The 11,819-nt window shown below is 29.3% G+C and overlaps 1 protein-coding gene across 5 annotated transcripts in view; it reads left to right on the top strand.

Annotated features, from left to right (window-relative positions):
- Positions 1-5,512, top strand: part of LOC111631692 (methionine--tRNA ligase, mitochondrial-like) — a 22,279-nt gene extending 16,767 nt beyond the window's left edge. For all 5 annotated transcript variants that reach the window (XM_023375994.1, XM_023375995.1, XM_023375996.1 and 2 more), the window contains 5 exons: positions 4,321-4,430; positions 4,504-4,603; positions 4,681-4,792; positions 4,862-5,041; positions 5,108-5,512. In XM_023375994.1, coding sequence (XP_023231762.1) covers positions 4,321-4,430; positions 4,504-4,603; positions 4,681-4,792; positions 4,862-5,041; positions 5,108-5,481 — 876 coding nt within the window. In that variant the 3' untranslated portion in view covers positions 5,482-5,512. The remainder of the gene's footprint in view (positions 1-4,320; positions 4,431-4,503; positions 4,604-4,680; positions 4,793-4,861; positions 5,042-5,107) is intronic.
- Positions 5,513-11,819: the final 6,307 nt, after the last annotated feature.

The following is an 11,819-nucleotide window of genomic DNA, read 5'->3' as shown; positions in this document are numbered from 1 at the left end:
TTATTTTCGTGAACTATTAGTACTTAAGTATGTAAATTTTCTCTTCTCGCCTTCTGTCGATACACGTGGTCCTTCTCGAAACTTGTTTCAATGTTGCCAGATCGCGACGCTTCTGCTTCTGATGTTGCCGAATGTTTTTCCCTTATTCCATACTTGCTTTATTCTTCATAAGTGCTTAGCACCACATAAGGAAATTTATAAAGATCTTTTAACTAAAAGCAAGCAATCTAAAGTAACATATTTTTTGCAAAAGGTAGAGCATGGATCTGAAGATAATGCAGAAAAATGCTCAGAGGATAAGGATACCTTGCCAAAAAGAAAATACCCTCTATTAATAGTGCTTAGTGATGACAAAGAAAACGTTATTTAATTTATATTAATATGTATTGCTTAAGAAAATTTAAGAAATAAAGATATTTATCTTAATTATGAAAATATAATAACATGTTTTTTTAATTTTTGGAACCTAATCCCCCCTTTTTTACTAGTTCTTTGTTTCATATAACATGGATTTGCATAACACTGCAATATTTTGGAACATAACTCCCGTGTTATACAGGGGTTACCTGTATAGTAAATTTATGTAATAATGAATTTTAATGTTTGCAAGTGTGTTCTAAGTTACAGTTGAAGTCATATGACATGAAAAAATGGAGAGAAATGAATACTATTAAGAAACCATTGGGTGATCTTGTTACCTCAGATAAGGGAGCATGATGCAGCAATCCCAAGGGTGATCTCTTAAGCAGCTTGACTGTATATCTGGCCAGTTTAATATTAATAATGCAAATCTGTACAAAAATAATTCAAAATATAAACATTCTAATATAATCTTTTTCTATTTTTAAATATATTTGTATAGATTAATGTATAAACTTGAAGATAGCCTTTTTAAAAAGCTGAAAATATTAGTTACAAAGAATTTTGATGGTAATGAAAGTTTAATTAGATGATAACAACATACAGCTTGTGACTTCAATCAAATTTTATATTTAATTTATTGTTTGGAACAGTTTATCATGAATATTTTTAATATCTTTTAGCAACTTATTATATACAAAATATGTAGAGTCAAATAGGTTATTTTTGATTAATTTAAATATAGTGTATTTAAATATTTTCAAGAAAAGTGTTTGTTTCTTTGAAACTTACAAATACATAGTTTTATATATAAAACAAAAATTTAAATATGAAAACTATCCAAAGATTTTAATAATAGTTATTCTTTTTTCACATAAATCATTTATCATTTAAATTTATCTTAGTCTTTATAAATTAATTTTTTTATTTCTTATCTAAACTTTAAAATATTCATTTACTTCAAACTACTTTTTGAAATTGAATGTATTTTAATTGAATTCATTCAAAAGAATTGACTTTTGTATAGCTCATGTTATATAATACATATAAAAAATTGAGTAAATTTAAAAATAGCTTTAAAGGAGTAAACAATTAAAAGACTGGTTGTTTTTATAAATTATCAATTTAAGTTAATTCTCTTAATGCAATGTCACTTAAAATATAATTGTTTTTTCTTTAAATCCAAAATTTAAGTTAAAGTGCATCATAGAGCCACTTAGATATACAAAGAATACTGTTTAAAAATATGTTTATAATGTTATAATTGCTAAATCAAAAAATACAGTAAATGGTCTAGATTAAACTTACTTGCAAATTGTAAAATAAATTTAGTTAGTTTCATAACTTTTTTTTATAGATTCTAGAAAACATATCCTATAAATAAAAAGCAAATATAATAAATACACCCATACCTCGCTTTACGGCCTAGATACGTTCCACAAAATTTGGCCGCAAAGCGAAAAGCCGTATAAGGAATCAATTATTCTAATACAAATTCATACTAATTCAATGGGATCGGTTCCATATTTGTTAAATATGTAACATGGTTTATCATTCAAAATGCATTTTATCTTTTTATTTCATTTAAATCAAAAATACATACATAAGAAGTACATACATTTGTACATAAAATAATAACAGACTCCAAAAACCAACAATAATCTATAAACAAGAATGAAACAACTTCATGTTACATAAAACATGTGTATGTTTACATACATAATTTTTTTAAAAAATGGCTTTAATCTGAAGACGACGAAGAAATGGTAACCTGCAGATCACTGTCATCATCATTTTTCGCTGGTAAGGATGGGCCTGGCTTAAAAATATTGTCCACTGTTGTTTGTCTTGCCTTCTTGTCTGTTTCATTCTTCAGTGATTTATAACAGCTAATGGCTGAATTAATTCCTCGAGAAACTTTAGCGCTACGTTCGACATCAGGATCGTTTTCAAGGAGGATGTTTATTCCTTGTTCGAAAGTGGAAAAAGCTTTTGACAAATTTTTTGATGTTAGCTGTTTGGATACAACAGGCTCTGTCTCTTCATCAAATGCCAGTTCTGCTTGCAACTGAATGAGTTCCTCATATAAAAGGGGTTCTCTATTAGCTTCAAGTAGATCAAGCACATCATGTTCGTTCAAATCTTCAAAGCCGCGATCATGTGCTAGATCCAAAATGTTTTGCCTGATTTCAGGAAGGAAATTAACTTCTGCATCAGTACTTTTTACACATTCTGGCCATATTTTTTTCCAAACATGGTTCATTGTTGTTAATTTTAATTCCTTCCATGATTCACTGATGCTGTCAACAGCATCCTTGATGTTATAGTTTTTCCAAAATGTTTTAATTGAAGATTTACCATCAGTTTCCCTTATAAGTTGTCGGAAAGTTCGGCATAGGTGATATGCCTTAAAAGTAGCTATTGCACCCTGATCCATTGGTTGGATCAGAGCTGTTGTATTTTTCGGAAGGTACCCAATCATGATATCTTCAGATAGTTCGGATAAATTAGTAGGATGCCCTGGTACATTATCCAAAATTAGCAAAGCCTTGTTGCTTAAGTTATTGTCTCGCAAATATTTTTTCACTTCTGTACAAAAGTGATTTTTGAACCAATTCTCAAAAGTAGCTTTAGTCATCCAAGCTTTCTTGTTGGATCTCCATATGACGGGTAATTGATTTTTATTTAGTCCTTTAAGAGGCCTTGGATTTTCGGACAAATATATTAAAAGTGGTTTTAGCTTAAAATCACCTGCAGCATTTGCACCAAGTAGCAAAGATAATCGTTCTTTAGACACCTTATAACCAGGTGCAGATTTTTCGGTTTTTGAAGTGTACATGTGATCAGGCATTCGCTTCCAATAAAGCCCTGTTTCGTCTATGTTAAACGTCTACTGTTTTGTCAGGTTTATAACCACCTCTTTCAATAATTCCCTTTAAAATGTTCGGATATTCCTTAGATGCAGCCTCATCAGCGCTAGCTGCTTCACCTTTCATTTTCAAATTATGCAAATAAAATCTATTTTAAAATTTTTCAAACCATCCTTGGCTTGCTTGGAATGTGACATCTTCAGCAGATTCATCGGTATCTCCATTCTTCAAATTTTCGAAAATACTTAAAGCTTTTTCCTGGATAGTCATTTGACTCATTGGCATTCTCCATTTGTTATTGTCCTCAATCCATATAATCAATAGTTTTTCCATTTTTTCCATAATCCAGTTTCTTTGGCGTATTAATCTCGAGACATTTAAAGGTGCAGCAGATTGCAAATATGTTTTAATATTTTCTTTTTTATCGCGAATAGTTTGAATGGTAGATTTCGCAAGTCCCATTGCCTTGCAAATTTCAACAAGTTTCTCTCCAGCTTCTATACGACGTAATACTTCTAGTTTAGTTCCTAGCGTTACTGATTTTCAGCATCTCTTTTTATCAGTCTCCGAAGTCGATAATCGTTTCAGTGGCATTTTGTCTAAAAAATAATGAAATTATAAAATACGTTTAATAAAAAAATACATATTAAAGTTTTTTAATTTGTACATACATACAATGTACTTAGGTACCAAAAATGTCCCTAATTGTTTCCAATTTTTCCAGTTAATGTGTAACAATCAGTAATAAATATGTACATAAAACACACACAGACAAGTCTAAACCAGCCGCTTTATGAGCACACATTGAATAACGCTCGTAAACAAGAGGAAATAGAAAAGTGTGTGCATCGAGATTGCGCTTGCGCAAGATTGGCAACATGTAGATATATCAACATCGGAAAAAAGTTTTTTTTGCCGTTATAGCGAAACATTTTAGGCCGTAAATCGAAAACGTGCCTTAATTGAAGAGGGCCGTTATAGCGAAATGCCGTATAAAGAGCGGCGTATAGCGAGGTATGGGTGTAATCTTACATTCTTAAGTACAGTTAAAAAGACTACTCGGCATCTAGTTTGACTGTTCTTTCTTTAGATTTATGTATGGTTAGATGCATTAGTCAATTACCTAACTGCTGGAGGATACCCAAAAGCAAATTTTACGTGGCCTGTTGACTGTCATATCATAGGCAAGGACATTTTAAGGTAAATTAAACTTTTCTATATATTCATTGTTATTAATAAATTAGTAATGTTGTCTTTTTGTATTTTTATTAAGATTCCATGGTATTTATTGGCCTGCATTTCTGATAGCTGCAGGATTAGAGCCTCCTAGATCTGTTTTATGCCACTCTCATTGGTTGGTTAATGACGAAAAGGTAAAACAATATAAATAATATTTTTAATTAAATTGTAATATACCAATTGTAAACAAATAATAAAATATACTTTACAGATGTCTAAGAGTAAAGGCAATGTAATTGATGCGCAGGAAATTATTTCAAAATATAAAGGGGACAGTTTACGTTATTTCTTACTAAGAGAAGCAACTCTTCCTTCAGATGCTAGTAAGGTTTATTGCTTATAAAAAATGTAAAAGGAGGATTTCTACTTTTTAATGAAACTTTAATTTTTAGATTACAATGAAGTTAAACTGCAAAGGACTTTGAATTCCGAACTAGCTAATACTTTGGGAAACTTGTTATCGAGATGTTCGGCTCCAGCAATAAATAAGAAACAGATCTTTCCACAGTTTCATCAAGAAAAATGCTCTGAAATGGGGAATGATTTAATTAAATCAGTACTTTCTATGCCAAGTTAGTATTAATGTGTTAATTGAATAAAAATATTTTTATATACTAATTTAATTATTGTTTTAACAGATGTTGTTAAAGAAGATTTTTTAAAAGGGAATTTCTATATTGGCATAAATAAAATTATGGATTGTTTACACAAAACTAATGCTTTTGTAGAACATCAAAAACCATGGGAACTTGCAAAATCAGAAGAAAAGTGTTATGAGTTAGATACTGTATTACATATTGCACTTGAAACATTGAGGATAAGTGGAATTCTTTTACAGCCAGTAATTCCAAATATTTCAAATATATTACTTACAAAATTAGGAGTAAGTATCAAGGACCGTATGTGGACACATTTAGAATGTTTTCCACACATTAATAATAATTTACATAATCTAAGTGGAAAAAATTTAGGAAATGAAAAAGTGATATTGTTCAACAAGATAAAAATGTAATTTTTTTATATGTATAGAATAAAAATATACTTATGCAGTCTTTGCAATATTTGTTCAATATTATAACATTTTACTAATAAACCCTTTTTAACAGTTTTGCAGACAATGAGATAATACGTAGACTTTTCTTGGCTCATACGAAATAATCTAGTAAAAAAAAAACTTTTAAAAATTTGTGAGGGGTTGAGCCACCCTCATGATATACCTCACTACAATGCATTTACATCTAAAATATGATTTATTAATGACATCACCGATTAAATTTTACTTTTGATAAATTTTTGATGGATTGATATTTTAGATCTACATTCTGCATATAAAGGCATTGTAGTAAAGTGGAATGGGCCACCCAAACCTCACTACAATGCATTTATACACACATCTAAAATATCCATGTTCAATTGATATTACTGATGAATTCTATATTTGGTTATGTTTATTTTGTTTTGGGGTGGGACCACTGCCTAAAACACCTTAAGATATATTGTCATCACACTTAAAGGCTGAAACTTTGAGGATATACTTATCTTAAACACCTTCTCCTCAATTTCTAAAGGACATATCTTCATAAGTTGATGAAATTTGAATTGCAAGATTTAAGGACATGATACACAGCAAGTTAAATAAAAGCATTTAAAAAATTAAAACAAAAATAAAATCATTAAATAATACTGTATATGACTTTTCAGATTCTTATTGGTAAATGTTTTATCATGTATATATCATTATCAATGAGAAGTTTGATATTCAAACACCTGTTATCAAAGAATTAATAATACTTATATAATAAACATCAGCATGGATAATCAAAAATACAAGAGTAACTTTAATTCATTTTTTTTATTTCATTATGTTAAGAAACTCCAACATATTGAAATTTTTGGGATTGACATTTTTATATTTGGAACATTTCAAAATATTGAAAAATGTTTTGAGTGTGACAATTGAATTATTTAATAAGCTATGAAGGTACACTTCGTTCAATGTTCATCAAGTCTTGGAAAAAAAGAAATAGAACATGGTGGTTTTCCGTTGCCTTCCATGCTCTTCTAGTTCCTTTGTTCTTTCTAAAACCAAATTGTGTATCATTTAGCAGAACTAAATGATACACAATTTGGTTTTAGAAAGAACAAAGGAACTAGAGAGGCCATTACATTAATTAGACTTATTGGAGAAAAAATGATTGAAAAAAACAGAGATCTTTATCTGTGCTTTGTGGACTATGAAAAGGCGTTTGACAATGTTAATCACACAATTTTATTTGAAATACTTCAAAAAATTGGAATAGATAAAGGGATAATTAAAATTATTCTCTTTTTATACAAAAATCAGAAAGCAATAATAAAAATTGATGAGAAAGAATCCAACTGGATAAGGGTGGAAAAAGGAGTGAGACAGGGATGCGGACTTTCACCACTGTTATTTAATATTTACAGTGAGTGGATGATGCGAGAAGCACTTGAGGATTTTAACGAAGGAGTGAAAATCAATGGATGCTTAATAAACAACATAAGATACGCTGACGACATAGTCCTGCTGAGTGAAAGTAAAGAGGGATTACAGAAAATTCTGAATCGACTGTTCAAAACTGGATTGGAGAAATTCCATATGAAAATAAATGAAAAGAAGACAAAAGTAATGAAGGTTTCAAAGAAGGAAGATATGGAGGAATTCCAGATCATTCTGGGAAATAAGGAACTTGAAAGGGTTAAAAAGTTTGAATACCTGGGAAGCTGGATAACAAGTGATAATAGATGTAAAATGGAAATTAAAAGCAGAATTAATAAAGCAAAAGCTGCCTTTTATCAGATTTATCATATATTAACAAACAGAGGCCTTAACATAAAACTGAAAATAAAAATCCTAAGGACAATGATCTGGAGTGTACTAACATACGGATGTGAGGCATGGACTCTTACGCATGAAATGATGGAAAGAATTAACTCATTTGAAATGTGGTGCTTGAGAAAGATGCAAAGAATAAGTTGGACGGAGAAAATAACAAATGAGGAAGTTTTGGACAGGCTGGGCTTGAGGAGAAGGTTGCTTATAAATATCCAACAAAGAAAGGTACGATATGCTGGACATTTGGCTAGAGGATCAGGAGGACAACTACTAAAGACGGTGATTGAGGGACTGGTGGAGGGGACAAGACCTAGAGGAAGACCCCGAAAGACTTGGAGAGATAACATCAAAGACTGGACTGGAAAGGATTTAAGAGAAGCCTGGAATAGAGAAACATGGAGAGGAATAGTTCATCAAATGCAACCCTCTGTAGAGAGGATGCCACTGGATAGATAGATAGATAGAAGGTACACTATGTATTTTTTTACAAATACATAAACTTTATTAACATTTAATATGAAATCTATATTTTTTCATATGTTTTATGCAAATTTTTTAAAATTCAAAACACTAATAATGTTCCAAGTTTTTAAAAATAAATAAAATATTTCAAAAATAATCAAAAAACTTATGAATATTCAAATTGAGCAAAACCTTGGTAGTTTTCTGCTTTGGCATGAAATCAAAAACTACATGAAAATAAAATTTTTATAAAATTAAGTGCTTTTAATAGTTTCAGATTTGATATAACCAGAATAATTTTTATCCTTTATTACTATTGAAATTCACAAAACTGACACTTCATTTTCTGCATAAGTCATATATGGGTATAGTACCATAAGTGGCTGACACTATTATTGAGAAAATGTAAAATTTATATCATTATATTCAACACATTTTATTTGGGACCAAAAGCAGATATATAAAATTCCAAAAAGTTACATAAAATAGCAAATTTTTGATTGGTCCAATTTTCAAATCCATTTTCTGAAAATTACAGTTGCAGTTAGTCACTTACAGTTCAATATTCATGATATACAATATTAGCTACATCCAAGGGCAATAATTTAATTTTTGAAAGTAAGTTTATAAATGGTTTTAAATCATGTGATGTTCTCAGACTGAGTGCAAAAATATAATCAATCACTTAAAATATATTTTCATGACTGGTTAAGATTTATTGCCACAAATACCGTTTTGGCTTTGCTAAACTGCTTTATGGTAGAGAAAATATTTTTTCAAAATCATACTTTGTTAATCTATAACAACAGAAAAATTTATAAAATAAAAATTAAAACAATGGGATCGGTTATTGTATACATTAAAATAATTCTAAAAAATTGTAAATTTTAAGAATGAACAAGTTAAAATCACTCTTTTTTTTTATCCGACTTCTAGAAATTTAAACACAGAGATGGATCACAAATTGAAATTAATAATTATTTCTTACTTTATTATCCATATGCATTTTGCCTGTTAGCCTATCAGTGGTTTCTATATGGATAATAACGTAAGAAATAATTATTAATTTCAATTTGTGATCCATCTCTGTGTTTAATTTTCTCAAAGTCAGATAAAAAAAAAAGAGTGATTTTAACTTGTTTATTCTTAAAATAATAATTCTAAAAAATTGTAAATTTTAACAGAAAAATTTGTTTAAAAAGTTGTATAGTGAATGGGTTATAATGTATTCTGTACATTTATAATATTCTGAATATACAATAAGTACAGTAGAACCCCTCTAATCCGTCACCTTTGGGACTGGGGGTATGGTCGGAACACAAAAAAGTTCGGATTATCAGAAAAAAGTAAAATAAACAATCTTCCCTTTGTCCAGTCTTTGTAGCACTGCTAATTTTTCATTTAATGAAAGAGTAACGTATTTACGTTTCACTCCTGACATGTTGAAAACACACACAATGTAAAACATATAATGTAACGAACACAGAAGAACGCCACGGACGGTGAGTCGGTACAAGTTTCTCAACTGTGACCACTGTTGGATTAACCAGAGTGATGGACTAGAGGGGTTCTACTGTAATGTCAAAGCTTTAATGATAACTTTGTCTATTATTTTAGCATAATGCCATTCCAAGTTACTGTATCTATAATTTCAATCAGTTAAATATATCTAAAAAAAAAACCATTCCATTATCAAAGTTGTATAAAAATCAAAATTTAAAAATTTCTTGTCTTTCTTTGTATATACACAAAAGTGAAATTTTCTAGGTGTTTTTGAGGATGTCTTATTTCAAAGCTACACCGACTGTAGTATAATATCAGCGATAATAATTTTGAATTACTGATTAATTTGTATCTAGAGGACGACATAATTATTAAATTTAATAAGAGATCACACCTAACGCCTCCCTCTAGAGACAAATCAATCAGTAATTCAAAATTGTGTTTATTATATGGCAGATGGTGTAGCTTTGTTATAATGTATCTGGTTTTGTAGGACGTTTATAGATGCCTGTTATTTATAGTTTTTTCCATGCTTCATACTTTAAGAATTTTAAACTATAATTTTTGTCATAAGTTTAAAGAATTTAACAAAACTCTTATGTAAAATTAATAAATACTTGACTTACCCAATAAATATCAAAAGTGAATATATTAATATATTACATATAATATGTATACTGTATATATATATATGTAATAAATTGTAATAATTATTATATTTGTCAATCATTGTAAATCATGATTTTGTACCAAAAGTTTAAGGTAAATAAACTGATGGTCATGGTGATAAAGACATTAGGTGCTGCTATGAGGGATTCAGATTGGGAATTTTTCATGGATGAATCTATCCTGGATGTGTTTTCCCTCATCCTCTCTCATTGCCAGCCATTCCTTATTGTGGGCTTGGCCAAACTCATGATAGAAAGGGAAAAAGCTGTAGTAATGCCAGGGATCACTCTGGAAAATGAAAAAAATATTGCCAATCACTTTACCAGTTTTAAATTTTTTCACCACTCCAAATTATTTATTACAACCAGTTTTACTTAATAATTAATGCAAGTGCTGGTAGCCTTACCAGTTTGGAGTCTGGAAAGCAAAAGTAATGTTAAGATGTCATTTAGAAATATATCATTTTTGAATAATTTTGAATAATAATTGATCACAGCGCTTAAATAGTATTTCACAGGTTCTGTCATATTAAAATTTTTCGCTTTAGCTGAAGCATGCTTTATGATTCAATTTCATCCTGAATGTTGAAATAAGGGACTAAGGTCACATTAATAAAAATATTGCCAAATGGTGATTTTGGCACTATGCAGCGCATGCTGTCTTAATGCTCACAAGATGAAGGCAAATATCAAAAAACCATATGTAAAAGCTTTTGAAATTATAAATTCACCCATTGATTAATCTTTCTACCTTTAATATTAAACTTTTGTGTTTTCAAAGTTTTGAAATTCAGTTTTTTTTCTTTAAATATAAAACATATCTTTTTGAAACATTTTTATGCATTACCCTGTATGAATTCCAAATTTAAATAAAAAGTATATAGATTTAATGGTTTTCAGAGGATTCCTATACTAAGATAATTAAACTTAATGGATATTCATAGTGGCTGAACTACAGTATTAAATTCACAACACTACACTATTTGCATGCTTCTTACTCAAATTTTTGTTTCAAATTCCATGACTATCCTGACCATCTTTGTACAAATTCCCACTCCCCATGTACCTTATAGTATGGTATGTTGATAAAATAAAACAGCTTTTGACTTACTATGCACATATGCTATTGCTTCTACAAATTTTTAGTTATTTTTCTAATTAACAGTTATATGTATTTTTTATAATTGCTAAATTATTAAAACTAAAAATAAAATGTTTTATTAAATTATAGTAATTTATTCTGTTATTAATCCACAACCATAAATGTACAGTACATGGCTTTTGTATAAAAGAAAAAAGTATTTATTTATTTATTTTTCATTAACAAACCCTGTATAATCCATTAATATATAGTTGGTTTGCTGTATGTTATATTAACAATGTAAATTCGTCTCTGTAATCCAAAACACACGCTTTGGTAGACGTATCTCACAGCAATTTCTGGTTAGCAAATTTAACTTTTATTTTTCATTGAACTACAAATATATTTCGGGTTGGTATAATATACTCCAACCCCTCTTCAGTGCTAGTTCAAATAAACAAAAAGTGTTAAAACATGACTATGTTATATTACATTAAATGAAACAAACCAAAAAACACTAAAAACACTTACATTTTTTCATTAAGTACACAACAAAAATTGTTTCTTATTTTGCTTTTTCACAAATTAGGAGGTAGGAGGGTAGACCGTTTACAAACATCAATTTATGTTTTAACTTAAATACTATGCATACCATATTAATATGTAAAATACAAAATAAAGATTGCTATAGTTTAACTCGAAGGAAAAATTGATACTAAGGACGGATGAATTCAACGTCTGTTCTCCAGATGTCCAGTCTGCAAGGTGGGGACTTTTCA

This window comes from Centruroides sculpturatus, unplaced genomic scaffold (assembly GCF_000671375.1).
Source record: "Centruroides sculpturatus isolate CEXI.00-Female unplaced genomic scaffold, Cexi_2.0 scaffold515, whole genome shotgun sequence".
NCBI classification, from domain to species: domain Eukaryota; kingdom Metazoa; phylum Arthropoda; class Arachnida; order Scorpiones; family Buthidae; genus Centruroides; species Centruroides sculpturatus.
Note: the sequence above shows the minus strand (reverse complement) of the source record. Positions and strands in the feature narration are given on the sequence as shown.